A 24,771-nucleotide genomic window follows, 5' to 3' on the forward strand; every position below is an offset into this window, starting at 1 on the left:
TCCCTCTCTTCAACTAAATTCCCGATTTCGGCTCAGTGTATATCTGTGGATGTCTGTCTCTGCTTCCATCAGCCACTGGGTGAGGGCTCTAGTTCCTGGGTTGGTCGGTGGAATGGAAGAGCAGGTACAGACTTTTATATTTCAAAATCTTTCTCAGAACCATGTTTAAATAGTAAAAAATTTAAATTTTTCACCAAACAGAATTAGGTCAAAGCACAAATGTTTAAAGTCATGCATGATCCAATGCCAAAACAGTTATAGATACATGCTGGAGGCCTGAGTCTTTAATAGCTTTCATGGACTATGGTCTGTATGCTTACTAAATGTTATGAGAAATGTATGCATTTGGACTCAGAGGTTTGCAATGTAATAAGTAGAACAAAATTTGAAACCCAATTTTCTTTCATCCAATCCTCATATTTTTAATCATAGAGCTATAATATGAAGCCTAAGAGCTGTCAGGATTATATATTTCTCCAGCATTTTAAAATCACAGATACATGTATATCTTATACATAGTTATAAATATTATAAATATATAGTATGCATTTTCTGAGTTCCACAGAAAACAAGTGATATAATAGGAAGATAAAACTCTAATGTAGTAAAGTAATGGCGCCGCACACCATTAATCACAGCACTTGGGAGGCAGAGGTAGGAGGATCTCTGTGAAACTGAGGCCAGCCTAGTTGTCTACAAAGCCAGTTCTAGGACAGCCAAGAATACAGACAAAGAAAGTCTATCTCAAAAACCCAAATAAATAAATAAAGTAACTCCAAGGTAGAGAAAACAGAAAGAAACTTTGCATAGTTGATTATTTTGAATTTCCATATGAAGTTAAGAATTCAGCACAACTGACATAAGAGATAAGAGGCTGTGAATGTGGTGAGCTGCAGGAACATAGACTTGGAGAAAGCAAGATGGCAACTTAATGTGTGGGGGACTGAAATATTCTATATTTTGATCTTGAGCAAAGGTGATTTCTTGCCCATTCCCAGGGAAATCTGGCAAAACCTAGAGATGTTTTGATTGCCAGTTCTACAGACACCCAGGGGTAGAGGTTGGAAATGTGTTGTACATCCCATGGAAAATTCTTCACAGAAAGCAGCTATTGGGAATGTAGGGGTCCTGACCTACATGGCAATTAGAAGATGGCACGCCTATGTATCAGGTGAGCACCTCTTTCTTTCCTAAAAGGGTAATCCATACAGTTTGTGGATCTAAATTTCTTTATAAGCATTAGAACATAGATAAAGAAGTCAGGCATAGTGCTACAGGCCTGTAATCCCAACACTCAGAACACCAGAGTTAGAGGATGAAAAACTTTAGGTTCTACTTTTTAAAAACTCAAATAGGATGAATAAAAAAAACATAAATGTTACTTCATATTTTTTTCTGTGTTGGAAATCAAACCTTACATTTGCTAGGTGAGTGCCCTACAATATGCTAACTCCCCAGCCCCTTACATGCACTTTTAAACACTAGTCTAATCTTGTTTCCTTCATTGCTAATTATCAACAAAACCTATATAGAAATTAAGAAATCCTCCAGTTCGTTAAGTCTTATTATTGCCTCACTATCAGTCACCAGTCATTTATAGGGCTAGAAAGGAATATAATTATTTGTAATTGTCTTTGTATCTGGCCATATAGCCCTAAAGGAGTTACATGTGTTTCATATTTGGGGCTGGAGGTGTAGTTTAGTGATGATCACAACTGAGGCCTTGCATTTCATCCCAAGCATGAATGTGCTTGCACACACACACACACACACACACACACACACACACACACACACACACACACACAAATGCACACATACAAGCTCACATGACCACTCCACACATACATATGTGTGTGTGTGCAGACACAGTGTTAGCCAGATGTTGTTATTCTTGACACAGCAGTATAGATGTGTAATGTAGCTCTGAGCAGTTCACTCTGGGACATAGAAAAGACAAGCCAGATACCAGGCCCATTTCTTCATTGTTAGATAGAGAAAGAAGCACATGGCACAGCTCCACATTAAGTCAAATTGCTGTGTAATTTTGTTTTGGTCTTAAATGAAAATAGTAATATGAATTTGAAAGGATTTTTACTATTTAGAGTTAAATTAATTACTCTACAAATCAGAACAGTCAACTGGCTTTAATAACTTGGGAGAGAACTCAGGCGAAATAGCACTGCTGGGCAATTCAGCACCTTACTCGTGTTTCACAAATGATTCCCAGTACAAACAATCAAATCAGCAGAGTAGAATCAAGGCAATCTATTCTGTGAATCCTTAATACTGGAATATCACCAACTGGAGGGCCATCGAAGTTGATTGTGAACAGCCTTTGCCAGAGCCCATTCATTTGTTCTAGGACTGACTTACCCATGCAGCCATGTCCAAACCCCCAAACTCTCAGTTCAAGGTAACATTCAGGGAACATTTCAGACAGTGCTGGTAGCCAGTGACTCATACTTACTCTAATAAATGTTAAACTGTGACTCAGATGAATCTATTAACTATTGAATGGCACTGGGCTTACTTGAATAGATGCTCACATTGTGAATCACCAGCTGTGTCCCAAAAACCATCCTTCAGAATTCCACTTGGACAGTGATTCACACAATAATCGCACTGTGACCTGACTTGACTAACACATGTCATTTCAAAATTCTTTTCTGTGGAACTGGCTTGGGAGCATGCAAGAAAGTCACTCCTGCTTAATGCTCCCATTTCTAAGAACATACAGGCCTCTAAGATGCAAAGTCAAGGGCAACATACCCATTCAGCTTACACACCAGAAAGAACCATGGTTTCCTTCTTCAAGGTTGTAGGCACAATTCCTAGAAATACCTTCCACAGAAAAACCCTGTTCCTTAAAATAACTTTGTAAGAGAAAACACCACCATGTAGTTGCTCGGCTGTTCCTGTGAGGGCTGCTTCTTTCTCATGGGTAGTGAAAATGACGTCAAAGAAATACAGACAAGAACACACAAATAGGAACACACAGTGGAATTTTAAGAACTGACATTCCACGTCACTAGCTAAGTCCTACACTCAAATAGGCAAAGTTTTCTCTTTCACTCTCTAGTCCACAAAATTGGAAAAAATTAAAACTTTCCCATGTAATTTCAAATGCTTTGCCTAAAAAACTTTCTCATGGGAATGACCTTCAGACTAGCAAGAGATTTTTTTTTTAATGTAAGAAAAACTTGAAATGATTTCTAATATAAACCTGCCCAAAGGGATTAATAGAACATGCAACTAAATGCATCTCTAGTGGGACTTTAATTCTGTTCTGGCTTGACCTCTGCTTTTCTGTGACCTGTGTGATCATGTCTTTACAACACCAAGTACCATCTTGGTGTTGAAGCTAACACATACTTTATGTTTTTCCTTCTCTATACACCCTAGCCTCTTGTTTGTGAAAGGAATCACAAATCTTCAGTGTCATTTGTGAGAGCTGTGAGAAAATCAGAATTCTAATCTCCCTTCAGCACTCCCATAGCTGAAATCCTAAACTCTCTGAATGTTTCCTTGCTTATAAAATGAAGAAGCTAGAGTAAGTAACTGGGTTATCATAATCCTAAATTTTCATGTGATAAATAGCTTTTGGGGTGAATTCGTAGTATTCTTAGAAAAGTTAACCTGTCTAGTTCCTACAGTACGTCTCCAAACCTTCTTAAATAAAAGACTAAGTGCCTTATTTCAGTGACAATATTGGATGTTTTGTGGATACCATGATTTACTGTGTAATTTTTAAATGTGTATTTGTTTAACAAACTCTCTTTCTGGTTGTTTGAAGCCAGGTGTCATGTAGTGTAGGCTGGCTCTGAACTTTCTATGTAACTGGGCATGACCTGATCTTCCTGCCTTCATTACCTGCATGGATACCACCCAGTTTACTTGGTTCTGGGGCTTTGTGCATTTAGGCAAGTGCTCAACTGAGATATGTTTCCAGGCACCATAAACCCAATTCTTTAAAATATTTATCACTACTGTTTTCTTTTTGTATGTAGTAAATGGGAGGGGTGCTCAGGACGTGGCCCATGTGGAGGTCATAGGACAAGTCTGTGCAGTCAGTTCTCTCCTTTCCACTTCTATGTGTGTTCCTGGGTTCCTGGTTTTAAACTCATATCCTCAGGCTTGCATAGCAAGTGCCTTTAACTGCTCTAACATCTCATCAAACCCAATTCTTTTTAAAGAGTAAACTTCTCTTAAAATGCTGTTTGATGCTTATATGAAAATATCTCATAATTATTCATAATGAAAGGGTCCATGTGATAGAAATGAATTGTATTTAAATTTAAATATTGAGAGAAAATATTTACTGCTTCATGATTTTGACAATGAACACCCATTTCAGTGTGTAAAACATATTCTTTATAAAATATGAAAAAAGGCCTCTCCCTCTCTCTCTCTCTCTCTCTCTCTCTCTCTCTCCCTCTCTTTATTTTTTGAGACAGAATGATAATATGTAGCTTTCTTGATCTCAAATCTTACCCTTTTTCTTCCTTAGCCTTGAAGAGCTGGGGCTAGTGATTTTTGCATACTCATATGTTCATGTCTTTAGGTTTTTGAACTCCACTAAGTCAGTGTAGCATCAATATAGAAATAGTACAAATAACTTTTAAAAAATACTTCTTTTTTATTTTATGACTATGTACGTGGGGACATCACAAGTGTTCCAAGTGCCTGCCGAGGCAAGAGGGTGCTGGATCCCCTAGAACTAGGGTTACTAGTTGTTGGGAGCAGCCAGCACCGGTGCTGGGAGCTGAACTCTACAAGAACTGCAGCAATTCTCTTAAACTATGAGCCATCTCTGCAGCCCTATGACTAGTTTTTGCATAGCATGAGCTCGGAAATTGTACTGTATTAATTTATCAAAGGTAGGCCACTCCCCCTTTTGCAGACGATAAACTAAAGCACAGAGAGATGAAGTAACCACTTAAAGTCACACAGCTTGGTTAGGATTTGAGATCACAGTCAATGGATTGTGGGAAAGGCTCCTCACGTACTAACTTTGCTGATTTAAGATATAATAGATGCACATAAACAAACGGAAGATAAACGGGATGAAACCGTATAAAAGCTAGTTAATAAAAACAGCAAATAGTGTGTATTCGAATTGTTCCAAAGCACTTAAAGGTAAGTGCCATTTTAGCACAAATGTTCCTGAAATCAGGCAGTTCAGTGAATGTGGACCTTTGTTTGGTAACAGAAGCAAATGAAAGTAAGCCTTTAGGGAACCATGTCATCAGCATCCCTGAAGAAGGGTACAAACTGACCAAGCAGAGGTGGTGGTGAGAAGTGATTGATGCTGGAGCTCCCCACTTCCCCATAACCCCCGGACTGTTTCTGCTAGCTAGTGGGCTAGGGGCTATCGCCAGCACCGAGAGCAATGACTGCTGTGGCGACTGGCCGCCAAGCCCATCCGGACAGCTATCCGGCTGTGAAGCCAGGAAACCCAAGAGAGTAGTAGGCCTTCATAAAAGTCTCTGGAAAGGAAGAGAGATTTCCCTTCCCTCACCATCCTTCAGGACAGGAATCTGGCACCACTACCTTCTGTGGCGCTGTTCACCGCCTGGGGGCGCAGAGGCAGCAGATGCTCCCTCCAGAATCCCCCAAGCTGGGTCCCAAACACCTTTACCCGGGGTCCACCAGCCGCTGGGTTATGTGAGTCGCTAGCTGCTCTCAGCTAGGTTTTTCCTTTACTCTTGTCGAATGCTGGAAGCCCCTGACCTATCCCAGCCGTACAGAGCCACCTCTTCCAGCGCTCCACCTCCAGACCCACGTGGGGTGGGTGGGTCGCAGCGCCCGCACACCACTCCCCCACGCCCACCTCGGGTCGCCCACTCCCTGTGTGTGGAAATCCTGAAGCGCATTCAAACCTCTCCCCAAACATCCACCCCGCCCCCGCGCCTCCTCTGCCGAGGCCTCTCCCTTACCTACTCTCCGTAAGCAGTGGGTGGGGATAGCCACACGCACCCAGATCTCCGAAAGAGCCCACCCTTGTCCCGGGGAACTGACTCCCTTGAGGTCCCTAGCCAACTCAATTCTCCCAAGGCTCGGGGCACCAGCATTCAAAGAGCCGGCTCCCTATCTATCGCTCACCTCCTCGCCGTCTCTCCCTTCCCACCCGTACCTTCACTCTTCGCAGCCTGGATGCCCCGGTTGGTTCCAACGTTAGGAGCGAGCGCTCCTCCGAGGGTGAAGAATCTAGTGCCCGGGCCTGCTAAGGAAAAGCCCCCAGCTCCTGTCCCTTAAGCAACTGTTGTTTCTGCTCAGTTGTCAGGTGTATGCAGATGTCTGGGATGCATGCAGACTTCAGACCACTCGGGGTGCGGTCTGAGCTCCCACTTCCCACCCAGCTTTGCTGGCTCGCCTGGGCTGCTTCTCTGAAAGGGAGGTGGTTCGTTCTTGGAGTGCCACCTCCTTCCCACCTGCGCTCAAACTGCGCTCGGCCCCCGGGCACGTCCTTCCCCCAACTCAGAGCGCTTGGGCTTTCCCAAAACGCTTCGGCATGGCCAAAACGCACTTTAGACTTTGATAACATTTCTTGTCCCGCACTGAATCTCAGACCCGGGACCACCTGCTTGGTGGGTCTGATAATTGTTCACGATGGTTCTAGCCCTCCTTCAGACACTGTCATGCCTCTAACCCACAACCCACTCGCGATGGGCATTGACTAACCCAGGGGAAGATGACTCGCCAGGGCTTTCACCATTGAGCAAGTAGGGACTGACGCTCCAGGGTCCCTCAAGCGAGCCCACCCTCGGGGTTCGTTCCAGTGCCGGGACCAGGGCTTAGAGAGTCCGAGAGGAAGAAGGGGAGGACGCCAGGTTCTTACCAGGTTAGGGTCCACTGGACTGTCTGGAGGGGAAGCTCTGGCCCTCTGGCCTTGGTTGGCCGTGCGCATGCGTCCAGAGTGTGCCTTAGCTTTCTTAAACTGGCAAGCGCGGTTCCTACTCCGCCCGCGCTGGCTCCCTGCCTCCCGCCCTTTGCTGCGTGTCTGGGTCTAAGCTCCCGAGCCTTCCTTTCTTCCTCCTCCTTTCCCTTTTCTGACTCCTCTCCGCCTCCACGCTCGCTTTCCCAGGGCTGGGCATTCCCTAGGCTCGCCTCCTACTGGCGGCGGCGCGCAGCACTCGGAGGCTGGGGGCACTCCTTAGTCCCAAAGCTCGCAAGAGGAGCCCCCACCTAGGCTCTTCTCTTCCAGTAGCACCGAATGAGTGGGTGAGACGCGGAACGAGCTTTGAGGGTTCCTGCAAATCCCTCTCTTTTTATTCTCTGGCCTTAGCCTGCGCGGGTCTATTCAGAGTGAGTGAATGAGTGCTGGGACCTCATGAATGAAGTGAGCTAGGGGACCAGCGCAGGGATGAAAGGAGGTGTCGTGAGAGGAGCGGATACTCTGTACCCTGGGTCGTGCCTGTGAACTGCCGCCTCTGCAGGACAATTCCTGCAGACGCCGCTGTTCCCGCTACCCCGAGAGCTACCGACCTCTGCTCCCAACTCGTTTGGTACTGTTCTCGCTCTAGACGGTGGTCTCACCTGGTTCGGGTAAGCCAGAATCGGATGGCCCCACCTGGCGACTGGGATGGCAGGACAACCTAAGCCTGGACTCGGGTCTCACGCAGTCCCTCGGCAACCCCTGTTCCCTTAGGACTCAGAGGCGATGGGAAAAGCCCCTTGCGGCCGCGCCACCTGACTCCTAGCAATGAAGACTCCCAGCTCCCGGGTCCCCGCGGCTCTCGGAGTAAGCCTTGGAGTGGGCCCCTGGGGCAGTACGCCTGAGCTCCGAGGGCTAAATTAAAGCAGCAAAGTGACCTGACACAAAAATAACACCACGTCATTTCCTCCCTCTCCTACAGAGAGGGCAGAGGAGTGGGAGCGCCAACTCAACCACCGGCGGTGGCGAAGCGCTGGGATGCTCTGTGAGCGAGGCTGGGGGAAGGAGCTGCAACCACAGTTGGAAAAGATCCTCGGAGGCGTCAGAGGGCTTTCTCCCGCTCCTAGGAACTGTATACAGGGAATGAATGGCTTGGGAGAAAGTAGCTTCTACTGCTTCCGCGGATGTGGGAGTGTCAGGGAGCCCAGTGTGTTCAGCGTTGTGCGGACTGGGTTGAGTCAGTCGGGTTAGAACGGGTGGGAAAGCCTGGGGCTGCGGGAGGCCAAGGATGGGTTTAGAGGCGTCCCCAGTACTCACGCACTCCGGCGAACTCCTCCCAGAGCAGGGGTCCTCTTCTCTGGACTCTGGGTTTGGACTTGTCAGTTTCAGATGACGACTCCTCGGAGGTCGGCCTGGCAGTGCCATTGAGGCAGCGAGTAGGAGCAGGAGGCGGCGGGGCTCTGGAGAGAGCCTGGAGGCAGGCCAGGCAGGAAGCTGAGGGAAGAAGTCCCAGCGTCGCGGGCGAGCCGCAGGAGGGGGACGCCGCAAAAGACCCGAGAAGAATCGCGTGAAGCTGCAGAGCAGGCTAGAAAGGTGGTGGAGCAGCGTCCACACGGCGGGAGAGTCTGGGAGCTGTGCAGGGCGAACGGCGCGAAGAGTGTGGGCGAAAGAGAGAAACAACACGTTAGGATCTTGTCCAGTCACCTACTTGAGACCGCTTGATGAAGCATTTTGAGAATTTACTTTGAGGGTACAGGAGAAGGTCGGTGAAAAGCAAAACAAAACCGCGAGGTCAGAGTCTCCCTTCACTTCTCCCCTTCTTTAAAATGATGCTGTTCAACGCTGTGGCCCTTGGACCAGCAGCAGTTGCCAATACCCAATACTCAGAGGCTCTATAGCTATGCAAAACTTGAGTCCCTACCCCAGCCTAGTTCATCAGAATCTGCTCGTTACAACCCTGTGGAATCTGTATGACGCTAAACGTGGCGTGCCTGTGTAAGAAGGTTTATGTTCACAGATAATTTTTGCAATTCTTCCCCTTTCTTCATCGGAATCCTTCTCGATGTGTCCTTTTCCAATAAACCACTACCTACCCGAGACAGTGATACACTTGGTTACCGGGTCCTACTGGGGTTGCTATTAAGTGAGACCTGGATGGTAGATGCAGCTGATTGAAGAATGCTAGACCCGCCTTAGGCTTTGGGAGAAAGTTGCTAGCCAACTTGGCCTTAGCGTTCAGTGGAGAGGAGGAGACCAGAGTTCGGTTTTGTAAGCATTCCTACTGCAGGCCTCTTTTCTGTACTCCATTTGTAAAACTTATTCTCAGAGTTCTTACAATTTCTGTGTCTTCCTAGGATACTTAGGCATTAAGAGGGTTGAAAGAAAACATGCTTTTTGTGTGTGAGAGGAGGAGTTAAAAAAATAGCATTCTTGGGCATATTTAGTGTAGCAGTCAGGAGCACAGGGTCCTAGAAATAGCCTTCCTACTAACAACCCCCAACTGTGGGAATGGAACTGTAACTTTAGAGTTTATCTACTTTTGTAAGATGAAAGAATGAAGTTAGTCTTTTAAAAGAACCTTTAGCTGGGAGTGGTGGCACATGACTCTAATCCCAGCACTTGGGCAGGCAGATCTTTGTGAGTTCAAGGCCAGACTGGTCTACAGAGTGAGTTCCAGGACAGCCAGGGCTATGTAGAAAGTACAGAGAGACCTTAGTTTGTTTTAAAGAATCTTTAAACTTTAATGCTTCTTGCCTTAGGAGTGTGAGGCTGCACAGTAGCTCAGCTAAGCCTGGGAATGAAGCTCATTTGGTTCCTTTCCTAGCATGCTTACCTAGCCCTGGGTTCAGCACAGCAAAACTGCCCATATGTCAGTAATCCCAGCACTGGGGAGGTGGGAAGGCAGGTGGGGATACCATCATCTGCCATCCTTGACTTAATGAATTTGAGGTCAACTCAAGGTGCTAGAGAATCTGAGAATCTGTTTCAAACAAAAGGAGGGGGAGGGGAAGGAGGAGGGGGAAGGGGAGGGGAAGGAGGAGGGGAAGATGAGGGGAAGGAGGAGGGACAGAAAGAGAAGATTTACAGCAGGATTGCCAAAAATAATTATTTCTAGAAAAGTTTTATTGCTTTAAAAAAGTGTGTGTGTGTGTGTGTGTGTGTGTGTGTGTGTGTGTGTGTGTGTGTGTGTGTGTGTGTGTGTGTGTGTGTGTGTTGAGACAAGGCCTTGCTGAGTAGCTCAGGCCAGTCTTAAACTCCATTCTCTGACCTCAGTTTCCTAGGTATGAGGATTACAATTGAGTGCCACCCTGTGCCTTGGTGTTGTTTGAAGGCCACTTGCTTTAGGCTTCCATTTTTAAGTCCTTCTTAGCTTTTTGGGCACTAATATTTAGTGTAGTTACAAACCGACCTAACTGCCAATCCAAACACTTCCCTCAAGCAAAACACAAAAACATTTCAATCTGTCTGTGAAAAAAAAAAAAGAGTAGTAGTTGCCAAGAAAAATGAAAGTGGAGGCAGGAAGCAACGAATAAAAGTGACAGTGTGTTGGGGCTCTGGTGGGGAGAGCGCCAGGGACAGCTGGGCTCAGATCCCAGGGGCGAGGCGCGGGCGCTCTCCAGGGTCCTGAAGGCGGGAGCGGCCGCGGGCACTCCCGGGCCTGGCTGGATTCCCGGAATCCACAGTCACCCGGCCAGCCTGTTTTCTTTTGTTGGTGGAAGCCTTGTGGGAAGAGATTGTCGGGCGATGGTGATGGGGGCAGGGAAACCTAGCAACCCATTCTCATTCATGAGGCCTTTTCTGGGAAGCCGCGGAGCCCTGTCTGATTTGTCTATCGTTTGTATGCTCGGGAGAGAGTTGATCTGAGTTTGCATTACACAGCTTTTCTTCACTACCGTTTCGTGGGGGAATGGGGTCATTCTAGAATTTTCAATTTCCAGATTCACAGGCCCCCGCGCCTGCTTTCTGCATGATGCATTTACTTTTGCGGATGGGACTATGAGTGTTGAAGTTTCTGGAGAAATGCCAACAGCTCACTTATGGAGGGCAAATGAGCTATTTTGAAAACTAAGATATATCATCTCACCCAGAGACCGAGGATTGCCTTGCCCTGTGAGGGGGCAGTGGACATATTCCTCCAGTTCTCTCTCTCTCTCTCTCTCTCTCTCTCTCTCTCTCTCTCTCTCTCTCTCTCTCTTCTCTCTCTCTCTCTCTCTCTCCCCTCCCTCCCTCCCTCCTTCTCTCTCCCCCTCCCCCTCTGTCTCTGTGTGTGTGTGTTGATGGGAGGGGGTTGTTCAACGCATGCCAACACACTTGGCAGCACTGAGGAGCCGGACCTGGGCGGTTCTTATGGGCGCACCTACCCGGACCATGCCGGGGCCACACCTGCTCCTAGCTCCTGAGCTCCAGGTGTAGAGTGGCCACAGGCCACAGGGCAGTCCCAGAATCCTTCGCCAGCCTGTGCAGGACGCCAGCAGCTGGGTAAAGCTAAGAAGTTCAAACAGGACTGGTTCCTTCCCAGCGACCTACACCCGGGCCGTGCCCAGCCTTAACCATTGCTACTCACCCACGCACCGGGAAAGTTAGAATGCAGTCAAAACGCTGACAGCACTCGGCACACTTCCGAGACTGTTTGGATTGCCTCCAAGGGGCCTGAAAAAGTTTAGGCCCTTTTGTAGACCCCATCGTTTGTGAAAACCCGACCCTCCCTTTTCTCCCCCTATTCCCAGCCAGTCTTCCCCAATCTCTCAAGCCCCTTTCCTGGGTATGCTTCATTAGGCATTTCGCTCCGGTCCTCTGCTTCAACACAGAGACTCTTTTGAGGGAGCTGTGGAAATGTTTGGGCAGAATAAAAGTCCAGCAGATCCCAGAGAAACAAAGTTTGTAGTCATTTACTCATCTGGAGACACTCACCATTTGGGTTCCCTAGACTAGCCTGCCCACCAGTTCTGGTCTAAAGCCTCTTGCTCTGGGAGCCCAGGTGTAAGTTTGGTGGGTATAAGTAAGTGGTAGTGATCTATAGGCTCGAACAGCAAGAATAGAGAGAGCCGCGGAGTACTGATGCAGCCACAAAATTCGATCTTTGCAAAGCTCAGAAAAGACCTTCAGCTGTCTGCCTACGCCCCACCTGCTCTGACTCCCCACTCTTATACACTGCAGAGATCCCTCCTGTCTGCCCACCCTGTACTGCAGAAGCCCTCCCTGTCTGCCCTTCCTGCACTGAACCCCGCCCCGGCAACTGCAGAGGCCCCTGTCTGCCTTTTCAGCTAGATCTATGTGTCAGCCTGAGGTGTAGGTAACATTAGTCGCAAAGTGGGATCACCATGCAATCCCTACTCCTGAAAGCACTGGTCTTTATCAAACACACAACTCAGAGGCTCTATGACGATTGGCTATTGACTTACATAATTAATCATATTGTTTGCTGAAGATCATCAAAATGACTTTCTGCACAGTAGACAAGACAGACTTAAATCAATGTAAACAGTACTTTGCTACTTCCCAGGCAAACTGAGATTCTTTGCATTTAAACAATAGCACTTCACAAAGGAAACATCCAATGTAAATTAAACTACCTTTCCCAAAATAGGCTAATCACCTGTAGAGTTAAAAATCACAGAGTTTTGAGTTAAGACAGAGTTTGAAATTAGTTTTAAGTTTATGAAGTGATTTATTTTCTCCAAAACTTTATGTTTAAAATTCTATTTTCTGTGACTTAGCCATGTTGCATTTTTAAAATTTCTGCTATTGGAAACATGAAGATCATCCTTCTTCTAGGACCCAAAGATCCAATAGACAGCAGGCAAGAAGTAAAAAGGCATAGTTTGCTGCACTGATATAATTGGGCAGATGGAGAGGTGATGCCTGAAATAAATAATAGAGCCACAGATTGTTAATAATTCAAGGGCCACTCAACTATTAATAACATACTTCTATTTGCATTTACTTAAAATCTCCATGTTCTTTCTGGAAGCACAGTGATTTAAAACAATATTTCTACAGCTCATAATTAGTTTTGACTTCACATATTATTAAATGACTTTTGAAATGTATTTATGCCTAAGGCCTGTGTGGAGAAGCTGTAGAGACATTGTATAATGGAAATAATGATGATGAGGAAGGAGGGGCTGAGGACAGAGTAAAATGAGGCAGAAGTGAACTACTTAGGAGCCAATTAAGTTGGGACAGACAACACTCAGAGATAGCTGGGCCCATCTACAGCATTAGTTACAAGAAAAGGGCTTAGTAGAAAAACTGGGTTGTTGTTTGATTATTTTTCATATCTTTTATAGTTTGAATGTGCCACCCCAAACTATATGTGTTAGTAATTTGGCATCCAGTATACTAGTGTTCAGAGGTGGGAACTTCAGAAAGTGATTTGGTCATGAAGGTTCTGGCATCTCTGAACTGGCAGAGTTACAACATTGAGCTCATTCTAGCTTACTGGCTCTATCTTGTCATGTGATGCCATTCAGTGTGTTATGATGCAGCAGGAAGGCTCTAGCTAGATACAGGGTGGATGCTGGCCCTAAGCTCCTGGACTTTTCAGTTGCCAATAAATGCTGATCCTTTTTTTTTTTGTTATGGAAATCAAGATAGAGTAAGACAACATTCAGAATAAACTCCTGATCCCTACCGCTTTCTCCTGCTGAAGTCTTCATCAGACCAGTAAATGCCAACCTGGTTATTATTTTTTGAAGCAGAGTGAAAGTTTATTTAGAGAAACATTTTTTTAAACAGTTAAAACAGGGGTTAATAATGAGAGGTACTTTACCTAAGAAACAGTAAGGCAGACCCAAGACCATAGATGTGGGCTTCCCAAGGAACAGTCTCCACAACTTGATTATTATTGTCTAAGTAAAAAGCAATCTCATGTCACCAACTTTTAGGTCCCTCCCCCACCACCTTAATGCTGTAAATTGAATACAGGCATGTTACATGCTACACAAGTGCCCTACCATTGAGCCCTACCCTTACTGTCCAAACTTTTCATATTCACAGATTGGCCAGTGTTATCAGCTGACTTAAGCCTTCACAGGTTTTATCTTGAAATTTGAACCCTGAGTACCCTAGGATTTGACCTTACTTGGAAGCAGAGTCAGAGTAGGTGGTCATATTCTGCCCAGTGGTCTCTATAAAAAGGAATGTGGACCTATCCTTGCACATAGGGAGGATGCTGTACAGGTTTGGAGACAGAGATCAAAGTGATGTGTCTACAACCCAAACAATGCCAAAGATTCTTAGCAAAATGCTAGAGCTCAGAAGAGGCCTAGGACAGCCTCCCTTGGAAGTAATTTGGCCTCCAGATTGCAACATAGAAACCTAGACTGAGTTTCCAGCCTGCTTGTCCTGTCCTAAAGATTTCAGAATCAAGACTACAGCATCGGTTCTTATTTGAATTTGCAAGCTGTTGTTGTTTCAGACTTTAGACTTGCAGTGTTCTCAACTTCCTGAACCTTAAAATAAATCTTTCCAACACACACACACACACACACACACACACACACACACACACACACACACCTCATATATATTCACATGTATATGTGTAAGGACTTGTGAAAGAAGTTAATAAGAATCTTCTTTCTTGTGTTTACTGTTTTTTTGTTTGTTGTTTGCTTCTGTTTTTCAAGACATTGTGTCTCTGTGTAGCCCTAGCTTCCCTGGAACTTGCTTTGAAGACCAGGCTGGCCTCAAACTCACAGAGATCTTACTGCCTCTGCCTCCTGAGTGCTGGGATTAAAGGCATGTGCTACCACTGCCCAGATATTGCTGTCTTGATAGTACCCAAAACAGTGCTTGCCCCTTAATAAAGGGCTCACTAAATAGTGAACAAATGAACTACAAATAAATAAAAATCCTTCATCCAGAGAGGGCACAGGATTCTTAAATATGCTACAACATGGATGAATCTTGAACATCTTGTGCTAAGTGAAAGAAACCAGATATAGGAACACAAATATTGCAAGAATCCATTCATTATGAGGTACCAAGAACAGGCAAATTTAGAGAGAGAAAGTAGAACAGAGGTTACTAGGAGCTGGAGAGAAGGGAGAATTAAGTTATTATTTGTTTGGAAAGAAAAAAAGTTCTAGTAGTGATGGGTATAAAACACGATAAATGAACCTAATGCCACCGAATCATTTAGCTAAAATGACTAATATTGTGAATAGTGTGTTGCTTCTATTTCACTGCAATGAACAAAATCATCTCTAAAACACAACAGGGTGGAGATAAAATTCAATGGCAGAGTACTTGCTAGGATGTGCAAAGCCTGTATCAATTCCTACTCTCAAAAATCCAGACAAGCAAGGGACCAAACAAACTCTTCCAGGTATGAACTTCCAGTCCACCAGGGACAAAGGGAGGGAGTTCTCACTCTCTCGGGTTCTCTCACTTTGATGTATGCTGTCACTATGCAGAGTGTTTGTAAGATACACCCTGCCTACTATAATTCTCCTCCTATTATTTGCTGAAAGGCAGATTATAGCACAGGGAAGAAGAAAGAAATATTTGAAACAGACACAGAAGCAAGGAGTGGGTAAGTAGGGTAGAAGCGTGTTTCATGCTACTACACTTTCACTACATTTTTTTTTCAATGACAAGATGTGGTTGTTTGAATAAGAATGGCCCCTATAGGACCACGTATTTCAATGCTTAGCAAGTGGCACTATTTAAAGGATTAAGAGGCATGGCCCTGTTGGATTTCAAATGCCCAAGGCAGCCCAGTGTCTCTCTTTTCCTGCTGCATGTGGATCCAGATGTAGGACTCTCATATCCTTGTCCAGCACCATGTCTGACTGTATGCTGCTATGCTTCCCACCACGATGATAATGGCCTATCCTCTGAACCTGTAAGGCAGCCACAACTAAATGCTTTCCTTTGGAAGTGTTGCCATGATCATTGTGTCTGTTCACAGCAATAGAACACTGACTAAAGCACAAGGTCTCCATATATAGCCTCATACTTAGAACCCTGAAGCCTCAGCCTTCCAAATGCTAGTATTATTGACATATACACCACACCCCACTTTAGTCATTCTTTCAACACTATTTATTGTATATATATATATGTATATATATATATGGCTTAGAATTCAAGAAAGGAAATAGGCATCTTTCATGACGGTGTGGTGAATTAGAGGATAGGAAGAATCTATATAGAATAAACCAGGTAAGTGGATCATTTGAAAGATTTATTTAAAAAGCAATAGGAAGTTGCTAAAAAGCTGAAAGGAATCAAATGACAGGATGTGATTGAGTTTCTGTATACTAGACTGACTGGAGGGATGAGGCAAAGTTGGCTAAAGAAAAAAGGAGGCTTTTCACTGGTCTGTGTGTGAGATGATGGTCTAGGCAGGTAAGGCAGGTAAGGCTGTGGAAAAATAAATTTAGTGCAACTTTTAGAGGAGGAATTAATAGAACTTTGGGTGGATCAAATGAACAGTAGGGTCAAAGGGGGATAAAGGTTATTTTCTAGAGTTTCCCCTCTCTCATGAACAGCTGGGTAGCTTGCTGAAGTGACGAAACTGTGAAAGATGGGTTTTTGAGATGCCTATGAGCCACTCCAACAGAAATGTCAAGAAGTTTGCCCCAAGAGAGAATTGAGCTCAAAGTAGAATTCTAGTAGGAAGAAGATATGTGTCATTAGCACAAAGCAATATTGAAAGCCACCAGGCCTCTTGGAGAGCCAGGAAGGGGGATGGCGCGCAAGCACACAGAATCAGCTTACGGAGCCTGAAAGATGCCCAGCCATAAATGAACCATGGACAAAATTTTGTCAGGAAGGCAATATGATCATGACTGTATTTCAGAACGTTCTCTTTCCTTCTGGTGTTACTTAGAAACAAGTAATTATAATGGCAGCAAATTGCTAGATAGTCCCACCTACCTTAGTAACCTGGACAAGGTGAATGCAGGTTCTTTTAATCTAATCTTTGTCTCTTCTCCCCCCCCTCTCTCTCTGCAGTTTGCAGAATGAATACAAGAGGCTACAGCAACAGCAGAGTTTAAGAGGTTTCAAGAGTGGGCTGACAAACCCTGGGGAAGGTTGTTTCTCCCACTTTCAGCTTTCCTTAGTTGCCTGTAGTTCTGTCTAAGATTGAGCCCTCTTGAACTTTCCCCTTCCATGTCTATTGGTGTCATCCTTGTTCAGGGCACTTTTAGGAATATACATACAAGTCATATTACATGGACTGAACAGATCATATTTATATATTTAGAAAAAATGCATACAGTGTTTAAAGCCATTGGGAGAGATGAAGATTGAGGGAAAGGGTAGGTGCAAGCACACACACACACACACACACACACACACACACACACACACACACACACACACATATATATATATATATGGACATTTATGTATATATTCACATATATATTTCCCTGACAAGTATTCATATCAGGGAAACCAGGCCCAGGAGTTTATCAAACACTACAGACCAAGGAAAGGGTACAACTCCCTCACCTGGGGAAGACTGACCTCCCTGTGATAACAACAGTTTCACACTAACCTATCATCTGATACCCGATGTGTGGTCAGGTCAAGAACTAACAGGTTTTTCAAATGGCCTTTATTGTCAGTTGTCCTTCCACCCATTCCCTTCTTTACCCTTCTTCCCACTCCACATTGAATCCTATTAGTTTCCCCTCTATCTTTCCATAATACTAATTTGTATTTCCCCTTTCTTGGGAGAGCCTTTCCTGTCCCCAGTCCCTTACTAGGTACCTAACCTCTATGGTTATCTAGATTGTAGTCACATACCAAAAATGTAAAATCTAATATAAAAGAAAACATGCACTATTTGTGTTTTGGGGTATGGGTTACCTCAGTTAGGATGATTTTTTTTTTCCCGAGCTCAATCCATTTACCTGCAAATTCCAATTTTTTCCTAAAAGCTTATTAATATCCTATTGTGTATGTGTGTACCACATTTTCATTACCCATTTTTTGGGGCCCATAAAGATTGGCTCCACTCCATCTTGACTAAAGGTCAGAGAGTTCAAAACTGTCTTTATACCTATAAGACTAAGGTTGGCTGCTACAGGATGTTTCAGCCTTGGTAGTGGATATCTTTTTGTGGTTAACAACAGACTTGGGCTCAGGTGTGTTTACTATTGACCCTGAAAGCCGGATGGTAGGTGTGGCTACCAAATACCTGGAGGATTAAGAGAAGTAAGTCTCTTGGCCCCTTATACATGATAATAAAAGTCTTCTGCCATTGTTGTCACTTTTGGTTGAGTACTTAAGATTGTTAAAGAATAAACTAAGGATGGTCAGTATAGATTGAATGGTCCTCCTGACACCTATCCTGTGTCTCTTAACTCCTTTAGCTAGCCTTTCTTTAGTCCACACTCCCCCTCTCAGGTATGAACCATGGGCTACCCAGATGGCTCTGACTGCAGACCTGAAAAGACAGTCTCCCACATATGGTGCAGCAAGGTAGGGCTGTACAGTGGGTGACCACACCCATTCATCAGTTGATGAACATATAGGATATTTCCAATTTCTGGCTATCATGAATAGGCAGTAATGAACATGGATGAGCAAGTATTTCCATAGTAGAATGTAGAATCCTTTGGGTATATGCCAAAGAGTAGTATAACTGGTTCTTAATGTGTAGTGATTCTCAGTTTCCTTAAAAACCTGCACACTGTTTTCCATAGTGGATGGACCAGTTTGCTCACCTACCAGTAATGATGGTGTCTTTTACTGCACAAGTTTCCATAGTGGCTGTTCCAGCAATAATGGTGTTCTTTGCTACACAGAAGCTTCTCAGCTTCATTAATTGTTGTTCTTAATGTCTGTGCTATCAGTGTGCTGTTCAGGAAGTTCTTTCCCATGCCATTGAGTTTGAGCCCATTCCTTATCGTCTCTTTTTTTCAGATTCAGGATATCTGGTCTCAAGTTGAGGTCTTTGATTCATTTGGAGTTGAGTTCTGTATGGGTTGAGAAATATGGATCTACTTGCATTCTTCTACAGGTAGCTGTCCAGTTTGACCCACATCATTTGGTGAAGATGCTGTCTTCTTTTCTCTAGTGTCTTGGCTTCTTTGTCAAAACTCAGGTTATCATAGGTGTATGAATTATGACTGAGTCTTCATTCAAATCTGTCAATCAAGGGGTCTGTTTTTAGATCAATACCATGCTGGTTTTTATTACTATGACTCTGTAATAGAAGTTGAAATCTGAGGTGGTGATACCTCCAGCAGTTCTTTTATTATTCAGGATTGTTTTAGTTATCCTGGATGTTTTTCTGTTTTCATATGAAGTTGAAGATTTTTTTTTCAATTTCTGTGAAGAATTGTGTTGGGATTTTGATAGGGATTGCACTGAATCTGCAAATTGCATTTGGTAGGATGGCCATTTTCACTGTATTAATTGTATCAATTCATGGGTATGTGAATACTTTTCTTCTCTGGTGCCTTTTTCAATATCTTAGAGATTTTAATTGTATACTTTTTTCACTTGATGGGCTGGAGTTATCCTAAGTTTTTGTTGGTGCATTTGTTTTGTTTTTGAGGCTACTGTGAAAGGTACTATTTACCTGATTTCTTTCTCAGTATGCTTATTGTTTGTGCAGGAAGGCTACTGATTTTTGCACATTAATATTGTATCTTCCTACTTTGTTGAAAGTACTTCTTAGCTATACATATTTCTTGGCATAATTTCTAGGGTCTTTTATGTATAAAATCATATCATCTGCAAATAAAGATACCTTGACTTCTTCCTTTCCTATTTATATCCCACTGATCTCTTTTAGTTGTCTTATTGCAATTACTATAAATAGGTATGAAGAAAGTAGATATCTTTGTCTTGTTCTTGATTTTAGTGTAAATGCTTAGTGTTTCTCTCCATTTAGGTTGATATTTGCTGTGGGTTTGCTGTAAGTTGCCTTTATTATGTTGAGGTATGTCTCTTGTATTCTATTCTTTTCACTACTTTTACCATGAAAGGATGTTGGATTTTGTCAAAGACCTTTTCTACATCTCATCATGTGGTTTTTGTCTTTCCATTTGTTTATGTAGTGAATTAAATTTATTGATTTATTTATGTTGAACTATCCCTGCATCCCTGAGATGATCCTATTTGATTATGGTGGGTGATCACTTTGATATATTCTTGGAATTTGGTTTGCAATTTTTTGTTGTTGTTGTTTTGAGTCAGGGTTGATGGGGGGTGTCCTTCTATATACTGTGAATATATGTTTCTCTTATTGGTTTGTGAATAAATGCTGATTGGCCATTAGCCAGGCAGGAAGTATAGGCAGGGCTACCTGACTAGAAGAATGTCAGGAAGAGGAAGGTAGAGAGGGGTCTCCAGGGAGATGCCATGTAGCTGTCTGTACATGCTGGAGAATTATGGGTAAGCCACAGCCCCGTGGCAATACATAGTTTAATAGAAATGGGTTAATAATTAAGAGAGCTAGCAAATAAGAAGCCTGAGCCATCAGCCAAACAGTTTATAATTAATATAAGCCTCTGTGTGTTTATTTGGGACTAAACAGCTGTGAGACCAGGGAGAACAGAAACTCCATCTTCACAGGGTTTCTCTGTAACAGCTCTGGAACTCACTCTGTAGAACAGGCTGGCCTTGAATTCCAGAGGTCTGCCTGCCTCTGCCTTTGAATGCTTGTTCCTGCTTCTGGCCTAACAGCATTGCTGTCCACCCTTACCCTTCCCATGGCTACCCCTGGTGATCTTTCTATTATTGCCTTCTTTAATCATTCTGTAACTCCTGTTAGACCCCTGAAAACTCAAGTATCCGGGGTCCCAGGCCACGTTCTCGGTCACCCCAATCACCAGGCAGATTTGAGAGCTTGCTGCAAACTGCACGAGGTTTTATTGTAATTTAACGAGCTAACCCCATGTTAGCTCGAGTCTTTGATCCACCCACCATGGCGGATGGTTAGCAAAGACGGCTCCTAGGGGCTCCCGAAAGATCTTATAGGGCTAGGGCAGCGTAAGGGGAATGTCTAGGGGTATGCACAGGCTCACGATTGGTGTGCCTCCAGGCTTGGAGGGCTTGCCCTGTGTTGATTGGTCAACTGGTTGTTATGGCCCATAGGCCCTCCCAGGGTGGTTGCTATGCTCTTACGTCATTGCTGTGCGCTTGTCTGTAAAGCACATCCAGGGTCGTAAAGCATAGCGCCACCAGCTAACTTCCAATTGGTTCCTTGTCACCAGACAGACATCTGACTTTCTAGTGTCTGGGACAAGGTCATAGAAGCACGTGTTCGGCTGTTATGGCTGCCAAAAGGGAAGCTGGTTCCTTTACTCCCAACTCTTGTTTCCTTCTCGATGAAGTTAGATAAGTTTTTATGGTAGCCAAGAGCTGTAGTGACTTCATTTGGATCCATTTTTCTTTCACTACTTCTTTGAATGCAAAACTTCAGTCTGGTTAATACTCCTCCAATTTCTAAATTTTGCTTGTTCTCACTCCTGGGAATTTCTCTGTTCCCGCTCCTGGACTGAGAAGTCTATATCTCTTAACCTTTCTCTGGGCTATCTCCTATTAGGTCTTCAAGGCTCAGCTTAGTTCATGTCCTTCAGGGGAAGTGCTCCTGAATTGGTTAGCCATCAGCTGGGCTTTGTTTTACTACAGCATTGACTGCTGTGTGTTAGATCTCAGTTTCCCTATTGCATTGTAAATTCTAAAAGGGCCAGGATTTTGCTAATTCAGCTGCATATCTTTTTTTTTTCTGCAGATTTTTTATTTGAATTAGAAACAAGATTGTTTTACATGACAATCCCAGTTCCCTCTCCCTCCCCTACCACTTCCTGCAACTAAAACCCTACCTATCGCATATCCTTTCTTCAGCTGCATATCTCAAAACTTAAATAATAGAATGAACTATGAATGTATTGAATATTTGTTAACTGAGCTTAGAAGTGTTACAATATAAAGCTGATAATTGTTGGCTAGTATAATGCACAGATGAAGTTCTATTATGCTAAGAAATGTTTGATATTTCTTCTGTTTATTTGTATGCAAAATGCATTCCTCAGTAGCTTTTCTATCTCATTTTTGAGAGAGAGTATCTCACTGATGAATCTGGAGCTCATCAGTTGGCTGATCAGAGATTCTCCTGTCTCCACTTCCTCAATACTGGGATTACAGGTGTGGGCCAACAGGGCCTATTTTGTCTTTTCTCTACACAGGAGTTGGGGATGAATGTTCAGGGCCTCTTGTTACTTCACTTATTGAGCCATTTTACCGAACATGTTTGAATAACACACCACACACACACACACACACACACACACACACACACACACAGAAAGAGAGAGAGAGAGAGAGAGGAGAGAGAGAGAGAGAGAGAGAGAGAGAGAGAGAGAGAGAGAGAGAGAAGTGAACCCAAACTGGCCTCACACTCAATGAACTCTGCCTCAGCATTAAGAGGGCTTGAATTATAAGAATGACCCATCAGCCTATAATCCTTTAGTAGATATGTTTCAAAGCACTGCATTTCATCTTTTTGCAGCATATCAGAGATGGGGATAGAAGCTGCCACAGTTGCATGGGCAAGCCTCACAGGTAAGAGGTTCATCATAATGGGTATTCAGAAAAGGCCTGATGCCAAAGAGAACACCTGTTTGTCCCTGAGGCTCCAGGCTGGATCTCCCAATTTCATGCTGGTAGACCCAGAAAATCAACAAACAAGATGGCAAGAACAAGGGAAGACATTCTTATATTCCAAGTGGGCTACTTGAGGCAGAGCTTAGAAAGGCTGTCTGGGCTTTGTAGCTTTTCCAGTGGTTTCTAATGAAGTGAGCTTTGTGAAGCCTTGCTTGGCCATGTAAAGGCCTGCTATTTCTTCCTTTTTTTGGCCTGGCTGCTGGAAAATTTTGTAAGCAGTCATTGATTTCTTTGAGTTGGATGTGACTGAATTAGACTGCTTTGCTTAGCATTTTAAAGGGTTGTTTTTCTTGGTGAATTTGGAGATTGACACTGTTTTGAAATGACACATTTTGGGAGCTATTCAGGTTTCATAACTAACATCAACTTCTTGTAGGGCACATGAGTGTCTGAAAAAAGATGTTTTTAAACACTTTTAATTTGAAGAAGTCAATAAAAAAGAAAACTATGCATTACGGTGGAGATGAAGCAGGGAAACACGTTTTAAATCTACTAATGTATTGATCAATCAGCATTGATTTAGTTCCTACTATGTACCCAGTGAGCATGAGCCCCACATAGAGATAGAGATAACCAAGTCAGCAGTTTCTGGATATAAAACTGGCTATAAACCAAGCATATTGGCTTCCACGGGTTCCCAGGAACTCATGGGACCCTGGACACACAGATGCAGGTTCTCTAAGAACATTTGAAGAGTCTGCATCTTTAAAGTTTACTGTGTTGTTTTTCCTCCAATGCTGGTGGTTTAAACTAAGGCAGAGTTGTAACTTGAATTTTGACCATGACTGCAAAGAAAATGAAGACTTTGAAAAGTATAGAGGGGACTCAGCATCACCAACAGAATTTCTCTGTCATCAACAGAAGAAGCCAGTGACAGACACTATCAGCAAAGTGCAGACTGTGACAATGTGTAAAGATAGCTAAGTAAAATATGACCAGTGAAAGAAAAGATCAGTGGTTGATACCAACTTTCCTTGGTTCTGAACCTGCAGCTGAGATTTGATTCTAAGGGCTGAAAATAGATCCAAACTCCAAGTTGCTTTCTATGTATCTATGTTCCTGGGTGTTCAGGCATCCTACTGGATCTACCTACCTGACCTGTCAAAAGAGAACAGAAAGGCTTATACAAAAACCTCATAACCCACACATGTCCTGTAAGGAGGGGGTGGTCTATGACTCTAGACCTGAGTTTCGAGGACCCATCCATGAATTCTTTGCCAAATACAATGTAGACAAGGAAGGCGTGTGAGTGTGGAATTTTCTTTTAGTTATGCTTATAAAGCTTATGAACAATAGAGTCAAAATGCAAGATATTAAACATCCAAGCTGGAACGTGCTATGATATGAGCAAGACAATTATAAGGCATTCAAAATATATGGATTGGGAGTGAATAACTCACCCAAGATTGGAAACTACTTCCTATGGACAAGCTTTTCTCTCCTGGAGATCTGAGGTGAGAACATGGGGTGGAGCAGTTGAAGCCTTTTTTGGTGAGAAGTTGTCTTTTGAGCACCTTCCACATACTTATGAATTCAGGGGCCTGGAGCAATCATCAGCCTCTTGTGGCCTGGTTGATTATTTTTTGTCTCCTATGAATTTTTTTCTTTTTTGAGACAAGGTCACATTGTGTAGTCCTCACTGGCCTGAAACTCGCTATATACACCAGGGTGGCCATAAAATCCCAGAGATCCACTTACCTCTGCCTCCAAAACAGCAGGATTATGTTTGTGCATTACCCTGCCTTGCCATTCATATGCATTTTAAACAGGTAATTAAGAATATTTATAGATTATATATCTATGATTTTAGTTCATTTGCAGTTTTATTTTGAATAAATATCCTTAGATTGATCTGTCACTTGAAAATGAATCTTGGAAATTTTTATTGTTGCAAATTCAAAATAATATAAGAAAAATATATTCTATGGAAAAGCACTGTTTGCTATATAAGCAATACCAAATTAAATCAATAATACTGTCTATTGTTATGGTGAAAACTTTGCCCCAGCCCCTGGGATCCATATACCCAAAGAGCTTTCGATGTAATGGTGGAAGTTCCACCCAAGCCCCCTCCCCTATCTCTCTCCAAACCCTGCTGCATCTCAGAAAGCCAGCCAAATGATGACCCCTCCCCCCAGTGATGCTCAAGGCCACTCCTACAGGGTATTTAAACTGACCCCCAGAAACCAGACTTATGGTTTTTCTGGTCTCCTTTTCCTGTCTCCTCTCTTGGAGGCTGGAAGGCCATCCAG

The 24,771-nt window shown here is 43.7% G+C and overlaps 1 protein-coding gene across 3 annotated transcripts in view; it reads right to left on the bottom strand.

Moving 5' to 3' along the window:
* The window catches only part of Rgs20 (regulator of G protein signaling 20), a 109,780-nt gene that overhangs the window by 78,814 nt on the left and 6,195 nt on the right, over nucleotides 1-24,771 (bottom strand). The window contains exon 2 of one of the 3 annotated variants that reach the window (XM_035439019.1): nucleotides 8,195-8,568. The exons of 1 other annotated variant lie outside the window; for it this stretch is intronic. In XM_035439019.1, the coding sequence (XP_035294910.1) occupies nucleotides 8,195-8,568 (374 nt within the window). The remainder of the gene's footprint in view (nucleotides 1-8,194; nucleotides 8,569-24,771) is intronic. One more of the 3 variants, XM_035439020.1, reaches the window with a different exon arrangement.

The sequence above is a fragment of the Cricetulus griseus genome, chromosome 2, assembly GCF_003668045.3.
Source record: "Cricetulus griseus strain 17A/GY chromosome 2, alternate assembly CriGri-PICRH-1.0, whole genome shotgun sequence".
NCBI classification, from domain to species: Eukaryota; Metazoa; Chordata; class Mammalia; order Rodentia; family Cricetidae; genus Cricetulus; species Cricetulus griseus.